At 38.3% G+C, this 20,978-nt stretch overlaps 1 protein-coding gene across 1 annotated transcript in view; it reads right to left on the bottom strand.

Annotated features, from left to right (window-relative positions):
* LOC140242751 (proteasomal ATPase-associated factor 1-like) overlaps positions 1-17,791 on the bottom strand; it is a 64,221-nt gene extending 46,430 nt beyond the window's left edge. Inside the window, exons 1-10 of the mRNA XM_072322509.1 lie at positions 17,736-17,791; positions 17,591-17,631; positions 15,735-15,838; positions 15,036-15,125; positions 13,043-13,141; positions 11,846-11,996; positions 9,574-9,768; positions 8,982-9,073; positions 8,114-8,229; positions 6,505-6,587 (exon numbers count right to left, since the gene is read on the bottom strand). Coding sequence (XP_072178610.1) covers positions 6,505-6,587; positions 8,114-8,229; positions 8,982-9,073; positions 9,574-9,768; positions 11,846-11,996; positions 13,043-13,141; positions 15,036-15,125; positions 15,735-15,838; positions 17,591-17,631; positions 17,736-17,791 — 1,027 coding nt within the window. The remainder of the gene's footprint in view (positions 1-6,504; positions 6,588-8,113; positions 8,230-8,981; positions 9,074-9,573; positions 9,769-11,845; positions 11,997-13,042; positions 13,142-15,035; positions 15,126-15,734; positions 15,839-17,590; positions 17,632-17,735) is intronic.
* Positions 17,792-20,978: the final 3,187 nt, after the last annotated feature.

The following is a 20,978-nucleotide window of genomic DNA, read 5'->3' as shown; positions in this document are numbered from 1 at the left end:
GTGTCCAGCTGTAACATTGTGAAATCTAGGCATTTTCACTTTTCCGCAGTTAACACATCATGGGCTAAGCTCAGCCACCATTATCAATCCAAATCCAACTTATTATGATGTTACTAGGCACTTCAGGAGAAAATTTGTTGGTAGAACTGAGGAATACAGGTATAATTTATGATTTGTGGGATGTTACCTGTGACTTTGAAGACAGGAAGCGACAACAAGGAACAGACAAGAGAAAGGCAAGGAGGGAAAAAAGAAGGTAAGAGAGATAATGAGAAAGAGAGAGAGAGAAGAAGGGAGAGAGGTCTAGACAGAGTCAGAAACGCATAATAAAGTTGAAGCCCTCGGAGACAGAAACAGGCAAACATACAGACAGACAGACAGACAGACAGATACCGACAGAGCAGCATAGTGACTTTCAAATGCTGCGAGATGGAGACAGGTAGATACTCTCAGAGAGATACAGACAGACAGAAAGACGGTTAGACACAGGCAGACAGGCAGACAGACAGACAGACAGACAGACAGACAGTCAGACATGGGCAGACAGACAGACAGAAAGATATTCAGACACAGGCAGACAGAGCAACAAGGTGAGGGGGACACTCAGAGAGAGATACAGACAGGTAGACAGTCAGGCAGAAGTAGACAAAAAGGTACACACTGAAGTTAGCCTATCAGACAGACAGACAGACAGATGGACAGTATATTAACCCGTTGAAGACTAGTCCCGAGTATTGACCGATTCTGTGACGCGCTATGTGTATTTTTGGCATGGGCAGCGCCATTACGCGGTGTCTCAGCCGACCCCCCCCCTTCCCACTCCCCACCCCTCTCCCTACATTAGCACGCGCGCAGAATGAAAAACGGATGCATGGTTGCTTTAGCCAATGGGCGTCTCGTACTGAGTGCGCGAATGCTTGCTTAGTGCGCGAACCTTTGTTACAAGTGCGCGATAAACATGTTGCCCGGGGGGTGGGGGAGAGCAGGGGGGGTTGGCTGAGACACCGCAATTTGAGCTCATGGCTGCGCCCAGTGCCATAAAATGTCTGCTGCCCTCAACGAACCCGAATCGGTCAATACTCGGGCAGGTGTCTATGGGAAATGCATGTTACAGCAAAATCAGCTCATCTTCATTGGGTTAAAGAGAACAACAATATACAACTATACCTTTATATACATCCACCACAAAACTGGTAGATTGTGTGATTCATTTATAAGATTTAACCCGTTGAGGACGAGTCCCGAGTACGGGCAAGTGTCTATGGGAAATGCATGTTGTAGCAAAATCAAACCGTCCTCAATGGGTTAAGAAAAAAAAATGACCCAGGTATCATTAGAGGTGGCAAGGTGGACACCCAGATAAGGACAGACAGACAGACAGACAGACAGACAGACAGACAGACAGACAGACAGACAGAGACTCTGTGAGGCAGATACCCAGAGAGACAGAGACAGACAGAGCCCCACACAGACACAGACAGTGAGACAGAGTGAATTGGGGAGAAAAGGAAATGGGCTACATGATAAAGTGTACCCATACCCTAGAAATCAAATTTGTGTGCCACTAGAATACACAAAAGACAGCTGCTATAATTCACCTCTGACAGCCCCTGAAAGTATACATATTTCGATAAATCAGATCATATCTCTATAACAATTTGGCACTTGTGCTCCGCGCATTTAAGTTCTGCTCTGTAAGTTGCAGGTACTGATGTGTGCACTTTATGGCTATAAGCATACGTTTTTACCATTAATATCGAGATTCCATGTTGATCAGTTCCAATAGCGAGATATCAATGGAAGTACATGCATGCATTGCATATCACTATTGTTCTAGGCCTATTTGGGAAAAAAAAAGAAGAGATATCGATAGCGTGATTGTTCGATTGAAAGAATTGGGTGATCAACTAGTCTACTTCAAGTCAGTTTTGTTCTTGTATACTCTTTAAAATTTACATTTAAACCCAAATATATAAAAATTGGAGTGACAAAAATTCTAATATTTTGCAGAGGGCAAATTATATTAAACATGAGTACATTCTACAAAAGCAAACATTATACTCAGGATACTGGTACACTTCAAATATGAAGACAAAGGTAATAGACAGGAATCACACCAAAAAAAAAAGGCAGCCACCTGCTACTTCAGCATCCCATATGAAAATATAGATCGATCATGATAAAACAAAAACAAAAACAAACATACACATACAAGCAAGACACGCTCAGACAAAACACAAGATACAAAACACACCAAACAAACTGGGGAAATGGCAGCGTATAGGTGTAGTCTCTTCCTAATGGAATTACTCTTCTTGACCCGATAGCCGATAGCCACTGGACTGGCGACCTTGACCACCTCTCCTTCCTCATTCTCTTACTCTCGGTTCCTCCTTTCACTCTCTCTTTCGCTCTGGCCACTTCACACCTCGGGGGGAGATGACCGGCTCGGATCACGTTTTCACGCCGTGTGCTAATTGTCAAAATTGGGGCAAACCACTGTTGGGGAAATATATATCGCCGCGGAAACAAAAAAAAACAACAACAAAGACTGCTGAGAAAACAAAATTCAACAACAACAGCCATAAGGAAGGTGAAAGATGAAGATGAAAAAAAATAAAACCTTCCTTTGTTGTTGTTGTTGTTTTGTTTTGTTTTTTTTTTTTTATAAAAAGGAGACCAGGTTGCTGTGAATGCTTTACTCTTGGAATGAATGTTTGTAATGACATAACCAAAAAACAAAACAAAACAAAACAAAACAAAGTAAAATAATAGCAACCTGACAAATGTACTCCTTCACATACACATAACTATACTAAAATAATCAAACTTCACTAAAATTTGATTTTAAAGCCACTGAAGTAGATGCTTGTTATGACCCGTTGAAAACTAAAAAGGAGAAATTAATTCAAATTTATGCATATCATAATAATCAGGTGGCAAAACACCTGTTTACAAATTCCATATGAAAAAAGCGAATAAGTCTGCCTGAGGTATGGTTAATTTTATCTGAAAGCTGCAAAATCTGTCATGCTTTCTGACATGTGAACCCCCCCCCCCCAACACACACACGCTAGTAAACAACATTTTCAAAGCATAATAGCAACAAAACAAAACAAAACCCAAACCAATATGAATTACACACACACACACACACACACACACACACACACACACGCACACACACAAATAACTATTGAGCCTCACTAGAATGTACATATAATTTCCAGAGAAAAGTGATATGATTTAGGCAGGGTACTGCTCCCTCCTCATAAAGACTGCATAATCATCTCGGGGAAATACATTTGGCGGCGAGCACAGGCATTTTGTTTTTATTTTTTGTTCTTTTTTATGTCATATCGACGAAACTGCAAGCCAAACTAGGTTAGTCAAGGTCCCAGGGAACAAAGCCTGCCTAGTTTCCTTTCCTCCTCCGCCCGGCCGACCAAGGAGAGAAGGCGAGTAGCAAATCTCAGTAATCATACCTTTCCTCGGCAGTGGTCAACACGCAAATTCTGGAGGATGATGTACTCAGGCTAAACTGGGGCACGACCCTCAGGACCCAGAAAACATCTTATTTTCAGCCTGTTTAAACCCTTTATGTGCTTTGAGGGCTACCTGGCACAGAAAAACCTATTACAGAGGGTTGTACACACTGAGCAATGTCCTTGGCATGAAAAGGGTTAATGGATTTGTTTCCTCTCCCCAATCCCTCTGCCCATCCCAACCCCCCCCCCCCCCCAATTTTCTCCATGTCATGATCTGAGCGGGCATCTAATATTTTGCTCAAAAACGAGAGGCCTTCCTTTGATATTTCTACTAATGAATGGGAGATGATTGTCATATTAATATTGAGTGGATTTTAATGCCGGCCCACATGATGTGCAACCTGTTTATTAACTGTACAGAATATCCAGTGCATGGTAGGTATATCCGTAGTCGAGTTGAAAATTACATTTAGAAAGTACTGTTCCTATCATTCTACATGCAATGTTTGGCTTTGTAGACTCCTGCCATATTTGATGATGATGCTGATTATACTAGTTGAAACCAAATTTACAGTTAATATTCTTTATCATTACTGGTAAATACATCATCATGTTCAACTCATCACTATATAAACATGCAGGGAAACCTGCCTCGCTAGCAACCACCTGTATAGCAGCCAGCTGCCATATGCTGAAAAAAAAAAAAAAAAAAAATTCTCCCCCCCCCCCAAAAAAAAAAAATCCATATCAATGACCCTGTGCACAATGGCAACCTGTCTGACACACAGCGGCCACCAATTTTCTTTCATTCGGTAGACTCTAACCTGTCTATAGCAGCCACAGACCCATACGGAGCCACAGCTGAGCCAATAATTCAGCATTTCTCTGCTCTGCATGGCTAACAATAATTCAGTGATCGTCACTGCCACATTCACTCGCCACTCAGCCATGGTAATAAACTCATGAAAAGCTTGCTTGCTGCATGGATGCTACTGTGTAACAACTCAATCAATACCGACATTGTTCAATGCATGAAACACATGAATATATGTACACATACAAGAACATGTACTTGTATGTAAATACTGATAGATGTATACAACAACAATACATGTAGGACCTACACGCAAGCAAGACAAGCAAAAAGTCAGATAACATGTCTATAGAGGCCACCTGTCTATAATGGCCACTCTTCTCATCTCCCTTGGGTGGCTGCTATAGACAGGTTTGACTGTATGCCATATTTCATCGCAGACTTTGAACTTTAGTGCTGATCCATGTGAATATGCTCCTTTAACTGTATTAGAAATTGCTGTAAAATACAGAAAAATAATCAAACAGCTAAAACTAAAAAAAAAAAAAATACACACACACACACACAACATGAAAATGACAGAGTATCATGGTTGCATCAGTGTGCATGGACACATCTCGTCAGGAGAGGGCAGCATTTGAGAATAAACTGTGAGATCAGTCCATGAGTGTGTTTTTATACTGTAAAACGAGGAATATGTTCGCATGCATTTTAATTTCGCGAATTTCGCCAAGATTCGCGAAATTAAAATGCACGCGAAAGTTCTTGTCTACACTATATGCACTGAATGCCAGTGGCAGTTCACGAAAATTTCATGCCGCAAAAAAGGCTGTCAGCTCCAATTCGCGAAAAATTCATGCCGCGAATATATTGTGTTTTACAGTATACAGGCACATTATGTCTATCCATTTGCATGAATACACAATGTGTAGAAGCTTATAAGCACTGTCTCGTTATTCTCTCATTTTCTTCTCTCTCTCTATCTCTCTCTTTCTCTCTCTATATTTCTGCCTATTATCTTTTCTCTCAGTGATGAATACCTGTAAAGACATATTATACAATGTACATTCTATTTTCTTCTGCGCCACCTGGTACTGTAAAAGTGGAAATTTTCGCGGTGTTGAAATTTTCGCGCATTTCGCGCAACCAGAAACTAGCGCGAAAATAAAATCCCGCGAATATTTTTGCTTGCCCTATGTTCCTGTGCGTGATGTCTAGATTCCGCGGAATTAAAAACACACGAAACTCTTCTGACCCGGCCAAGCGCGAAAAATTAGTCGCGCGAAAATATCCACTTTTACAGTATACCTCATATATTTGCAGCCTATTACTCACAAAACCTAATTAGTGTATTAAACATCATGTTTTTTGTTGTTTTTTTCCAATCTATGAAGTCATACTGTAATATCAGTGAGTCATTTGGAAATGGTTTGTTGAGCAATCGTGGAGTATGGGATGTGTTGTATCACCTAACCTTCAATTTCTTTCTCTTTTTTCATATCACAATGAAAAGAACAAACAATGTGTCACATTGTTGCTTCATAACATAGCTGAGAATGCTTTTGAGTTTTATGTACACATCCTGTAATTAGCTCGTGTTGGTGCAAAATGATACGTGATTATAAGAAAAACACTGGAGACAAGGACTGCACAACTGTAACACACTGGTCACAAGGGGGCAGCATTCCAGTCTTCAGCCTGAGTGCACACAGTGATGAAGTAGAAAATACAATGTCAAGAAAATACAAAGGTACATGGGGGTATAGTCTTTGTCACAGGCCCTCTCACTGTAGTGATTGCAAGAGGAGCAAGCAGAGGGTTGCTACACGAGACTAGTCAAGCTACCAGAGAGAGCCAAAACCATGCCCGATAGCCTTTGGAAATCTGTCTGAATTTCTTTAGTTTCGTCTTTGAAATACCAAATTTTGATACCAGCATTTGGTAGCAAAAATCACAACTTAAATATCATCCTTTGTCCCTCCCAGAGAAACTGGCTGAGACATTGTACAACTCATGACCTTGCATTCTGAAGAAAAATGTGTAGAATGAGTGGAATGTGAAAATATGTTTTGTGGATGTATGTGTGTGTTTATGAGAATTCTGACTTGTCATCACATCTCTTGTTACACTGCCAATTTAGAGGGCAGAGATTAGTGTGATGATATTGGAAAACTAGGAAGAGCATTAAAGCTCGAGTCTTACTTGTGCCTGCAATGAAGCCATCTTTGTATCCCATCATGCACTGCACAGGAGAGGCTGATTGCTGGAATATTGAGAGTGGTCCGCTGCAGGAGGACAAACACACAAACACACACAGTATTACAAAGGTCATTGTCTTTCCTTACCTCTTTATGCGCCATGGTGGAAACCCCCTAAGGTAGTCATGCTTTGAGAAAGAACTCTGTGTTTCCAATTTGTATAACTTCTTCAAATTTCTGTTAAGCTGTACATAATAGTGAGCAAAGTGTCAGAGGAATGCCAAACTTTGCTTCGATATACATTGTATGACAAATCTATTTTCAATATTTCTTTTAAATGACCAGTTGCTACATTACTGTAAAGGCATGACTTTTGCACATAAAACCATGACAGAAACTTAGAATGTAAACGCAAATCTAGTTAGGGACACCGCTTGATAGTTAATCACCACATAGACTGCAAGCCGTAATTGAGAGGAACAAAAGCGCGAGAAACGCTTTCATTGTACCGGGGGATTAGCGATTTATCGATCGGTTTCGGCGGCTTTGTTTGTTGAGCAGAATATGCGAAGTTGGCATGCCTTCGACTGAGTCGGACGTGCGAACGTGGCACATAAAGAGTTAAAGTTTGCATTGGGAATGATGAGATGCAGTTAGCTCAAGAAATCCGTTGCTAAGTGTTTACAACATTCCCCAGTCATCTGCTTTGTGTCTTTATTTGTTTTGTTTTTTTTTTCTTTTTAAATATCCTTTTTAAACATGAGCAATCAGTGGTTAGAAAAACATCACTTGTAACAATGGATATTTTCATGTGAGTAATTTCTTTTTTTTGTGCTTGGATGGGTAAGATAAATTTTGCATGTTTTTTTATGGAATCAAGACATTAATAAGTGGAACATTAATTTTTGCAGGCCTTTATTCTTGGGCTAGCTTCTAGCCGCACAAAATGCGCAAAAATCTCCACACCCCGAAAACTTTCCACTTTTACAGCAATGCTCAAGAACTTGCAAAATCAGGTGGCTTGACTGAAAAGATTGACATTTTGTTAGAAATCTACAGTTTTAAATGTAAAGTGATCCCTGTAAAATTTCATGTCAAAAATGAAGTATATTATCATCAATTGCTTCCACAAACTCACAATTCATAAAGAGAGCTTAAACCTAGTCCACGGATTATATGCAAAGTTTGACCGGGTAAGCATGCATGACACATCATGTATACTATATTCTTTGTAACGTAGTAGGGCAAATTATATATCAATTTAAAGGTTAGCATCTGACAAATTTGTATCTCCCCCAAAACAAACTATTTTTAAACAAATTATTTTTCCCAAAAGTATATGGATTTTGTAATAACACATCACAAATAAAGATATAAATTTGAATGAACTGGCAGGGCAGATTATTGCGAGTTCATGGGCACAGATGGATCAAAATCTCAAATTCTCATATCCTCGTTGGATGACATGCACATCCTAGCATGATCATTTTCTGCCATAAGTGAGCAGAGAGCTCTAATTTGGACAAGAAACAAACCGTGATCAGTTAGTGTGCATGTGTCTCCTGTTCTTTGTGCATGAAGGTTAACTTGATTTTCATTGCAAAAATACTCACCTAGTGTTCCTGATGTCGAGGAGATAGATCTTGCCATCCTGCGAACCCCCAGCGACGATCTCGGAGGTCAAGAATGTGCAGCAATCCATGGCCGCCTCGCACGGGAGGCGAAACACCTAAAAGTGTCCACGAAATCCATTATAGTCATTGAGGACAAGCTGATTTTAGTATAACAAGCATTTCCAACAGACACCTGCCCAAGTACAGAGTGTACTCAGGACTATTTCTCAATGGGTTAAATGACCACACAGGATCGTGGTGTACAAACACATTTCAATTTCATATGTTGGGCCTACTGCCACGACAAAGCCTGCTCCCAACAACCACAAAACCAGCTGTAGGCTTGTCAAATATCTTTCTCTATATATTCTATTGATTTGTATACTTGTCTTCAATACAAATATGCATTTTCATTGGAGTTGTGATGCTATCTTCCCCTTTTTCACATCTCTGAATGGTATGATGCAGACTGATACAATTATCAATACATCGGTATGTCCGGACAAACACACACAAATATCCAGTATTATCAGGTATTCATGATAAATCTTTTCCCTCCAAAACTTACAACCTCATTAAATGATATAATTGCAATTATACTCAACTTCATAGTACTCATCTCTCTAAATTTGTTTGCTTTTTTAACCCTCTTGTGACATACAACCTTGTATCCAGAGAGCCTAAACTCTACACATATTATGTATTCAATACAGACAGACTAGCAAATATTGGAACGGAAGGCCTCGATAGCATTCTGAGAAACGTCTGAAAACATTGTATATCTCCAATCATGTGAAGCAGGAATATCAACTATCAGAAATGAAAGAGGTATTCCCTCCCCCCTCCCCTCCACCCTCTCCAGGTTTACCTGTTGCCTACTGGACAAGCCGTAGCCTTCCAGACTGCCCCCTTCTCGGGCAAGCAAGAGGAGTTTGCCCTCCGTTCCGATTTCTCTGTCAGCTGAAATTGGGGAAACCACACATGCGGGATTAAATGTTTCCATGACGTTTTCAAAACCCTGCAGAATAAAGTTCCTCCATTAAAGTGAATCAAGAATTTGCATCTCTGATCTTTTCATGATCAATTTCAATAAATCATTTTAAGAATGTAATAGCATACAATGATGACATTATATCAGAAAGACACAAAATACACAACCGTGTAACAGAATTGAAATATATTGACATATTTTGTGGTAACTAAAGTGAACAAAAGGAAGAGAAATTAGATGCAACACACATTAAAGAGAACTTGTATGGTTGTTGACTAAAAAAAAAAAAAAAAAGGAAGAGAAAGTTACCAAATACCGGATAATCAATAGTCAAAAGCACAATATTATTTTTATCATAAATATAAAAACGTTTTACAGTATATAATTCATTGCAAACACAAACAAGAGGCAAGATGAAAATGAAAATGTTGCAAATGCCTGCAATGATGCTGTTTGGGTTTCAACTTACAAGGTGGAGTGTCAGCCGATCCCAGGTCAACACCCTGACATGCTGGAGCCACCGCACAGCTATTGACGGCATCCGACCCCTGACCTATGACCCCCAGACAGCTCGACTGGCCGCAGTCCCACAAACGAGCCGACCCATCCAGGGAGCAAGATACGATATTGCGCCCTCGGTCAACAATTGCCGTGTCCTGAATACCTGCATAATTTGCAAGCAAGGTCACATATCATTTTGCAATTTTTTACAAGGCAAGAGACAGAAACTGTTAATTTCTAGTCTTCTCTTGTTACACGGCTGAAGGTTTAGAGAAAATTTTTGAAGATGTGTGCTTAACTTTACTGCATCTTATTAAATGACGCTTTAATGTAATGTAATTGTTGTTTTTTTAAATAATCAAACTTAATTTGTTTCTCATCATCATCAAAAGAAGACAAAGGAAAAAAGGAAACATTTGTCTGTGACATTTAATTTACCTTGCATTAATGCTGGTACATGTACATTTCTTACTAAACATCCATACAAGTAGGTTTATTTAGTTGTTAAAATTAGTTAGTTTAAATGTAACAGAACAATGTAAGGTGATCTCCTTCTCACATCCTTGAACATTTTAGTCATCCAACGTTCAAGGATGTTCATCTCTGTCCTTGGGGCTTAATCTCTTCCTGACATGCAATGCTAAGTTTCTTCAAATGAGACACATTTTTTTTTTTTTTTTTACAGAGGTACCTTGGTACATTTTCTTTTTCCTTCTAACATATTGTACCAAAAGAAAAAAGTTTATTGCTCAAACTTGTTGTAAAAGGGGTACCTGAACACAATGTTTTTACTTTTCTATGATGTGCCAGAAGAAAAACTCTGCTGCTCAAATGACATTGTGTCAATAGACATGGGTAATTCCATGAAGTTGGGGCACAAAGTGCGACATTTTAGCATAACTCAATACTAATTATGCTATACATATATTGTTTATAGGCTTTACATTTGTATTGAGACTATACATTTTCCTGGAAATTTTGTGCCATTCAGACTCAATTTTGATGAAGTTATTAAAAAAATATGTAACGGTGTCCTGTAGCATCGTGACGTGTCCATGTAGCATCGTGATAGTTAAAATCTGGTCCTACGTGTATAAGACAAATTAATGCAATTAGCTTGACCAAAATTTGATGTAATATGCATAATTACTAGATTAGTCAGATAGCTAAATATCTTAACTCTCCTTTCCACAGTTTTAACATGGAGCTAGCTCCATGGTTTTACTTTTACAAGAAAATTTACACAATGTGTCACTATGCTACGCGGTGTCCACCAAATGTCACAAAAAAGGACACCGCATAGCATTGTGATACATTTTGTAATTTTCTTTTAGAATTAAAACTGTGTACAGGAAATTTGAGATATTTAGCGATCTCATTCATATCTTGTAGATGCATATTGCATCAAATTTTGGTCAAGCTAATTGCCATAATTTGTCTCTTAGGACCAAATTTTAAAATATCACGATGCTACATGGACACGTCACGATGCTACAGGACACTGTTACATATTGCTTAATAACTTCATCAAAATTGAGTCTGAATGGCACAACATTTCCAGGAAAATGTGTGGTCTCAATGCAAATGTAAAGCCGTGGCTACAAACAATAAATGTATAGCATAATTAATATTGAGTTATGCTGAAATGTATTTTTTAAATATCACGATGCTACATGGACACTGCCCCAACTTCATGGAATTACCCATATGCATCCAACTTTTGGTGGGCTTTAAAGGGATGATATACATTGTAGTTTCAGTCGAGATAGGGCTTCAGGTTTCCATTCTTTTTTTTTGTGAGGTAATGAGAAACCACTTATGAAATATAGAAGGGAATAAAATTCTAAGAGGAATTGGAAATTTATTTGATCAAAATTGGTTTTGCAATGGCTGAGATATCCAAAAACAAAGAGGTTTTATCAAAAGGTGGGACCCACCTTTTATTAGGACCACTTTGTTTCACTTTGTTTTGGGATATCTCAGCCATTTCAAAACATATTTTCATCAAAATAAACATTGAGTTCCTCTTAAAACTGTTGCTCTTTATTATTTCATAAATGGTTTCCAATTATCTCGCAAAAAAGTTAAAATCTGAATCCCCCATCTTAACCAAAACTATATCATCCCTTTAATGAGATAGTCATAAGGCATAGACTGAAAAATTAATGTACAATTGCAGGCTTACAATTGAGGTCGGGAGTGAGGGACTGGGAGTGTACTATCTATGAATGTCTTCCCACCTCTCTTGTGACCAGTGAAAGTGACCGGGCAGCTGCCGTCCTGGGCTGACCATATCTTCAGCTGGGTGTCCAGTCCGCCGCTGAGTATTACGATGCCTGAGGGAAAGAAACGGCAGGTGACCACCTCACCGGCATGCCCCTCTAGCTCCCTCTATAGGTGAAAAGTGGGACACTTTAAGCTCTTATGAGTGGTGATAAAAACACACAACATAAACAATGCCAAATTGAATAAGAAAACAAACCTAAACCGCATTACAGCCACTGCATAATATACATTATTTAAGACAGGTTCTCCAGGTCAACCATCTAATATGTCATTTCCTCACACAGAATTATGCAGAGGGTAGAATATCTGAGTGAAACTATATATCTACTTGATTTGACAAGGAGTCCCAGCAGTGAATTGCCACTAAATTTGATTCCTAATGACTCCCTTCAGCTTTGTTCTTTCAACATGAAATTCACCATAAGCACATCCTGTACAAATATAGAACATAATTATGATATATGAGTACGGTATGTGGTATATTCTGCAGTGTTTTCATTTTCACGAATTTTGCGAGTCAACCAACACAGGCGATTTTAATGACTCACAAAAATTTTGCCTCCTGTGACACTTATGCTGGAAAATTGTTTACTTTGATTTCTTTTATCTTTGAGACATGATGTCATCTACAAGGTTTCTTGCTGTAACTTGCTGAGCATTAAATAAATGCTGATTTGACCCTGACCACATTCACCAGAAAACTTGGTACGTCATGAAGTACAATGTATGATTATTAGCATTTATATAGCTGTGATATGTAACAGATAGTTAATTCTGTGGGAAGAAAACAAAACAAAAACAAAAACAGAGAAGGGCCAGTCAACAAGTTCTTTACATCTAGTACTCACACATTGACACTTCTATTGACACCCTTATGGAAATTCAGTCTACATATCCAGCAGAGATATCTTTCAAACAGTCTTTTGGTTTGCTGTTTTCTTTTGTTTGTTTTGTTTTCTCTCCTCAACATATCAGATAAACGACAGCTTGGATTTTGAATGATATATAACTTGGGATGCAAACAAGCACCTGACTGATAGAGAGAGAGAGAGAGAGAGAGAGAGAGAGAGAGAGAGAGAGAGAGAGAGAGAGATAAAATTAATGTAAAAGTTTTATAAAAAGTTGAGAAAGGTCATGACCCCAGCTCTCACCCTGACGATTCCAGTGCTGGTTTCCCAAACTCTGAGACTGCCGTCAGAGCTGGCCGACACGCCAAGGGCTCCTCCAGCAGACACGTCCAGGCTGTGGATCTAAGAAAGAAGAAATCCAAGGCATGAAATGATTATTGCAGGATTTTTTTTGCACAAGTCAGTCAACATTAAATCATCCAATTTTCAGACCCCCTCCCATTTTTTTTTTTTTTTAAATCCCACCAAATGTTCCCCAGAGTGTCTGACGAAAAAAATCTGAAAATATTTTGCCCCAAGGTCAATTGGAGGGTTGCAAAGATACAACCTGTCACAACCACCAATGTGCATTCCAATAAATGAGTTCATAAAAATTAGGCATTTATGATTGACTGTTGTAGCCTGGACTTTTAAAAATAGAAAAGCAGAAGATCTTCCAGATCCTTCTTACATTACTATTTACATTTCTATTTTAATTCTTACATCACAATACTTCTATAACACCAAATTCAGAATCTTCTGAAAGGTCAGTGACTTGAATGCATGGCCAAGTCAGGCAGGGAGGGGTTGTTTTAATAAGCAGAAAATTTCTGCTTTTAACAACCTATCTAATATGTATGCTGTCATGGCTGCAATGCAATTTATGTGCAACATTAACACAACGAATTGTTTATGCATGCATTTGTGACCCGCCATGACAAAAGGATCCGAAAGTCGCTGACGGCAGAGCCAAGAAAATCGAGTTTGAAGTCAGCTCATCAAAATCGGTCAAAAGCATCAAATTTCTGTTTTTGGCATAATTATGTTGCCTAATGTTTCGTCTATCATCTGCCAAAATTTCGAAGCTAAATGACCAAAGGGCATGAAATTAGCGTTTTACTGGGTCATGATTTTCTGACTTTCAACGGAACAGAAACATGTCTGACTATTTGGATTTAGCGCCGCAGATAGACTCTGCCCCTAGCAATGAGGGGGTGATCTTATCGGTCAGTGTGTGGCATCCTGATTACTGATTGGTTGTGCATAGACCAATGGCGCTAAGCTTGAATGCACATCACGGAGGTTGCTAGGGGCATACCTTCTATTGTCCAGAGGTAAAAACTTTCTCACCTCCCCTTGATCACGATTGCATCGGAAGGAAAACTTTGAAGTCGGTTTTCTCAAAACGCTGATTTCATAAACCACTCGACATGCTCTCTTAAAATCATCAATATCTCCACAACCGAGTACTTTCATGAGTCATGTTATATATAACATTAAAGCGAAAGTGTAAGGGCATAATGCCATGTCGTTTTCAGAAAATCGACCTCCTCCGACTTTCTGATTCTTTTGTTGTAGCAGGTCACATTTCAGAGTGACTAGAGATGCCTTCGGCATCAAAAGCAAAGAGAATATGGTAAGTGCATTTTGTCTGTTATTCTTTGTATACCGTAATAAAAGTACATAGATTACCCAGGTAGTAGCCCACTGAAAGGTGCATTGCTACATTGTGTATTTACAGATGAGGTTTTGCATTTGAATATTTTTCTCATTTTGTGTGATTTTTTTTTTTTTTTTTTTTTTTTTTTTGGGGGGGGGGGGAGGGAGGAACATAAGAAAAGGCAGTTCTCAGAAAACCCTCCATTTGTCCATTAAGAGCAGCAGTGTGCTTATTGTTAAAATTTGAATGTGTATGATGTGGTGCAGTCCATCAGCAGCACGGGTGAAGCATACAATGAGAATGACATTGACAACATCAAAAGGTATGGTATCTTCAAGTAACAAAAAAAAAAAAAAAACCCATTAAGTAAAAGGTCTAGCTCCTCAAAGTCTTCTTTTCCACAGGTTGGATGAAGAGAGAAACACAACAATGTGTTATTATTTATCTTGTAACAAACACAAACAGAAGGAAACTGACCGGAGATGAATATAATTTATTAGTGGAAAAATTAGCACAGAAAATGGGAGTCCATCAGGATTTTGAATTCTGATGGAATCCCATTTTCTGTGCTCATTTTCCATTATTTATCTTGCTTACACTCTTCTGGTGGATGTCCTCCATTGAGGTGCTTGGAGCAATGAACCGGGTGGAGACATTCTTGTCTGGACATGATACAATGACACTCCTCTGACAAAAACAAACGAACAAAAAAAACAAAACAAACAAACAAACAAGTATTAACAAAAATATTCAAATGGAATATATTCTTATCCATCAATGACGTTTGTTAATAACAAATCACATTGTATGGAAAAGCCTTATGATGCACATCTCAAAGAAAAATTTAAGAGAAACTTCTTTTAACAGATTTAATGTCATATGCAAAAATGTGATCCTGTTATGAGAATAAGTTCGAACTTGAAGGTAATAGAAGACATACTGATTTTCTACTGAAAAATGATACAAAGATATATGAGTAACAAGATTTTACAAGATTTCACTATGTACAAGCCTTTGTAGCAGGGAAATTAATGTTTAAAAGTCATTTTATATCTCAAAGAAACACAGAAATATCTGAACTAAGAAAAACAAAGAAGATGACTTTCCAGAAATATACTGCAGTTGAGGTATAACAATCAGTAGAGTGAAATTACTTTCTAGATTCAGTATTACAATGTCATATCTAAAGAGCAGCAGTGTCAACTGAAAAGTAACCCCAAATGAAATGAAACAATTGGAATTCAATGACAGCAGACATGAAAACTCAAAACCAAAACTACCATAGTTACAATGTACCTTTGTTGTTTCCGATACCACAAAACCCTCAGATGCTATGATATCTGGAACTCCTTGGTCGTTGACTCCTTGTGACCTCAGCTCACCTTCCACAGTTTTCTCACCTTCAATATCATAAGAAGATGGAAAATTCACAGTGATGCACATGTCAACATACTGAATAACCAGTTCTTTAAATACATCATGTACATGTACCTATCAACTTGACACAGTGAGTGAAGTGTTTCCTAAAACAAGATAGGGCTTACTGCCTTCACTACCTATGGTTCTCAGCTCTATAATCTGTTTCATAATTTGGCATTCAAATACATAGATGTATGCCACAGCAACACAATGATTTATAAGGAGTACAGTTCAGATTTCAACCCCAAATAGATATAGTTTCCAAGGTACTGAATGATTAAAATCAATACATTCTAAACAACTTTATCTATTTTACATAATATGGTTGGCTAGAAATCTATTCATGTTATCAAACGTTTTAGGTTGTGAGAGTAGAAAATAAAGTATTTCATAGACCTTCCCTTTAAGATAAGCCAATATTTTCATAAAGTCATGTTTTGCACTCACTATTGTTTAATCTATGCTTTAAACATAACAGCAGGCAAATGCTAACTAGTTCTGTACTTTGCGGGCAAAGTAAAACAGTTAATTTGCAATGGTAAAGACCCCAGGCGGAGCTTAAACTGGAGGTGGCAGCAGAGGGTGGACAAGGACATGGGGTACGTAACCTGCTGTACTACTATAAATGATACTGGCTGGCCTAGCTAGGGATTTCACTATAGAATCTAGCTGTGCAATGAATCAATATGATAAAACTATGTAAAAAGATGGGCCTTGTTATTCAATGTTAATCACATTGGCCCAACACTGTTACTGGTTACATAACTATACACAGCCCAGTCGCTGTACATGGTACGTCGCGAAGTACCATGTACAGCGACTGGGCTGTGTATAGTTAGGCCTGGCGTGAAAGATTGTGTACCGTTTGGACATGCTGGATATGATGATCAATTTCGGTAAGTTTCATTGCGTACATTTGAATACTGATAGCATCAGATGTAGAGTAAATATTGAAGAGTATACTCGATGAGTTTGAGGTGACAAAAATGATGTTAAGTATCAAAATTCAAAGCTATCATGATACGATTACGTCGCTCTCCTAGTGGTTGGCGGTCGCGCTCGTACAGCCCTGTCGCGACGTACCATGTACAGCGACTGGGCTGTGTATAGTTACTGGTTGACCGAAAGATCGGTCTGTATCAGTCCGTCGGGGAATGTTCCGCGGAGACTGCGTCTGGCTTCACGGATCCCCTCACGGAGGACAGCGTTAATGGCAAAATATAAAAAGAGTCCTCCGGACAGACGAATCTTTCTGTCTAAGTTACTGGTTACAGAGCCCCAGGGCCGGGGTTAGGGCCTTGTCTGACAATACTAAACAATAGGAAGAAGGTACAATGTAGTCTGCAGATACTGTTGGGAGTGCATTAACATACATACAGTGTAAGCAATGGCATATTTACAGTACTTAGAAGACAGCTGTACAGGACTTAGTCTCAGATTTAGAAGCAGAATGCACTCTAAAAAGTAGATCCGTCGTCATCAGTAGACATCACCTGCCATTTCACATCACAGTCAAAAGGCCCGTTCAGAAGTCTTACACATCTAACTTAATGAACAATAACCCCTAGCCCTACTGACAGAACAAACACAATTTCCATGGCTCAACGGTCTTCATAATTCAGGTAGGGAGCCTACGCGAAAAGAGACCGGGCAGGCAGGAACTGTCACCCCGGCACCGTCGGCCTGCACTCCCAACAGCATGCCGCTCAGCCGCGTCGTCGGAGCGAACTTACCCGGTGTTCGACAAGTTATCCATGCAACTCCCTCATTTTCCCTGTAATGACACAAAAATTACACAAGATTTAGAGATAGCCATACACAAGTTATGATAAAGCTGTGAAAGACAGTGCAGTCTACGCAAGGACATTGTAACCTCACCTCAAACTGCGATGCCAGTCGCTCATTAATGATAGTCTGCTACGGTTCGACGCCATTTTCACCTTATGAATTGCAAAAATCACATTGTTCTGTGGCAAAAATACGCGATGTGCATGCCCGCCCCCTAACGATCAAGTGCATGTAGGAAGTTATCGAGTCTTTTTTTTTTTTTTTTATGATGAAAACGGCATGCAGAAAAGAAAGAAAGAAAGAAATAAAGAAAGAAAGAAAGAAAGAAAGAAAGAAAGAAAGAAAGAAAGAAAGAAAGAAAGAAAGAAAGAAAGAAAGAAAGAAAGAAAGAAAGAAAGAAAGAAAGAAAGAAAAAAAAGAAGGAAAGAAAGAAAGAAAGAAAGAAAGAAAGAAAGAAAGAAAGAAAGAAAAAAAGAAGGAAAGAAAGAAAGAGAGAAAGAAGGAAAGAAAGAAAGAAAGAAACGAACAAACAAGCAAAGAATTCAAAAGGAAGGAAGAAAGGATCTCAAGAAAGAAAACAAAAGAAAAAAAGGAAAGAAAAAAATTCAAAGAAAGAACTTGAAGTACCGGTAAGTTGGTAAGGAAAAAATTTCCATTTCAATACTAGTAGAAGATAGAAATTAATTGTGCAAAGCTCGTACGAGCAAATTAGATGTCTTGCTGACAATACACTAGGCCTGATACATATAAAACAAAGCTTGTACAATTGCATCATTTTGACAAACTATGTAAGGTTGTTGTGTTTTTTTTTCTTTTTCATGGAAAGAGGAGCTCTAATGTCTTCAAAGGCAGATGTGGCTGGAGCATGAATTTAAATTTACAATATGAGTTTGAGTTTTTGTTTTTGTTTCTTTTAAAAAAAATATAGTGAACTGATAGTGCACATGGTCGACAATAGATATAGGATTGAACAATACTGTTGAGCTATAAATCTACAGAATTAAAATTGTAACTATTTTTTTCCCCCGGGGCATGGAAAGGAATCATCTTTGAAATTTATTTTTGTGTTTTGTTTCAGGCAGGGCTCGTTGAGCTATTTTTTGTTGGTCTTTTTTTTTTTTTTTTTTTTTTTTTTTAAAGAGTAGAGACAGTCCAGCTGTAATTCATAGGGTAGGGTAATTAATCCAAACAGTCTTTGGGGGTATAATATACGGTACGTTGATATTCTAGGTCTTCTGAATCTATAAGATAGTCACACGAACTCTTTCTAGATCGAATCAACGGAATGAAAAGCAAGATTGATCGCAGCAGCCAAGTTGGAATATATATATATATATATATATATATATATATATATATATACACATATATATATATATATACTCCTAGATGGGTCATTTGGAAGACATTTCCATTTGTTTTATATGCAAATTTTAAAATACATGTTCAATGGCAATTTACGCAATGGAGACACGAAAATTGTCTCCTTAATGACCAGTTGTCTCCCTAATGAAGACACTTCCCCCCAATATGTCTCCCTAAGGTGCCAATATATATATATATATATATATATATGGGCAAGTCCAAGATAATGTCCCCTCAGATGCTCAAAATTCAACTTGATTTTATCAAAAAGTTATTGATATCATGTTGTAGCCAAAGAGTTAAATCATATATTTCCAGCAAAGAAAATATTGAATTATGCAAATTTATGCAAGAAATATGGCCTTGATTTGCATAAATCAAAAACAAACCTTACGTATGGGACAAATTATAAATATTCATCTAAAATCAGTTGAATTTGTCCTTGACCTAGTTCCTTTATGGACATGACCCCTGTATGAGTTAGTATAATCTGCAATTGGTAAGACAAGGTCAGCACATTAATTATGCAAATTATGCACTTTCCCAGAACATAGTGTCCCATACGTAAGGATTTGAGTATGTTTTTTTTAAGTTTTTTCTGAAGATTTGTAACATTGACCAATCATACTTTAGGAAGTTCTAATTTATTCATTTCAACTCCAGATTAGCAAAACTAAATGAGGAAATTTAATTAGTCCTTCATCTTATAACTAATTAAAGTTTGCTTACGTATGGGACAAATGCCTTACGTATGGGACATTACATGCAAAGTGAATGGGAAAACCGCCTTTTGACATGGATGCTATAGGGACCTATGTCCTTACATTTGTTTGGTTAATGGTTATCTTTGCACCTACTCTGAAGGATATGTCTATATATCTGCCTCTCCTACTCAGTTGACCTCAGGGAGAGTGTAAGAACAGCATTATTGAGTCATTCTATGATTAAGAAAGGAAAATAAAGAATATTCATTTATACTTGTATTTTCTTATTTTCATTACAGGCTGTGCAGCTGGTCTTAAATTAACATTCCCCATGAACATTTTGATATTGGACATTTTCTTAATTCAGTTATCATTTTCAACTTTACCTCTCTACAAAATGACTTTGTCCAAGAATGGGATTCTCTGAGTGTCATTTTAGGTGCAGTACACTGTTCAGCATGTACCACAGGTTGTACAGCCTCAAAAGCGAAATCAAAACAATTGTGCTTATAGCGCGCATCAATGACAACATTATACAGTAAACCTCGCATGAGTCGAAGCTCTCGGGACTGACAAAAATGTGTCGACTTAAGTGAAATTCGACTCTCGCGAGAGTCGATTTTTTTTCGACTCACAGTTATGTACATGTATCATAGTACATTTGCATGCATGTGTGTGTGTGTGTGCTTGCGTGTGTGTGTTTGCATTCAAATTTGTCTGTTCTTGAAGATAATGTTCTTATTTTGTTCTAAATTGAACATGGAGTTTGTATCAATACTAAAGGTTAGTTAAACGTAGTTCTGCGAATGTTTGCACTAATGTGGCAGTGTGCATGTGCTATGTCTATGGTGCAACTAGTAGCCATCTCTGTCAACCTACCCTGAGACAAACACTCTCCCAGGCCCATCCCACCTCCATTGAACAAAACTATACAGCCAGCCGGGCACGCACAAACAAGCTCCGCCCACTTGGCCTGTCACTAAAATATTAAAGCAGCAATTGGTTGACCAAGGAGTTCTGGCTTGACATGGATAAAGTATGGATGTGCTGTGTGTATGGATAAAGTATATGAATCGATGTGCTGTGTGTATACATGTATACATGTGTATGTATTCGACATGCGTGCAGAGCGGTACGGTGAGTGAGCATGCTTACCTGCAGCAGGCCAGGGACGGGGTTCTGCGACATGCCGATTTTTGTGTTCTCCTCTAAATGTCATGAGAATGCCAGACAAATTTTCTTCGGCTCAAGTGATGTAAACTAC

The sequence above is a fragment of the Diadema setosum genome, chromosome 19 (genome assembly GCF_964275005.1).
Source record: "Diadema setosum chromosome 19, eeDiaSeto1, whole genome shotgun sequence".
In the NCBI taxonomy this organism is placed as follows: Eukaryota; Metazoa; Echinodermata; class Echinoidea; order Diadematoida; family Diadematidae; genus Diadema; species Diadema setosum.
This window is presented reverse-complemented; position numbering and strand designations above follow the sequence as displayed.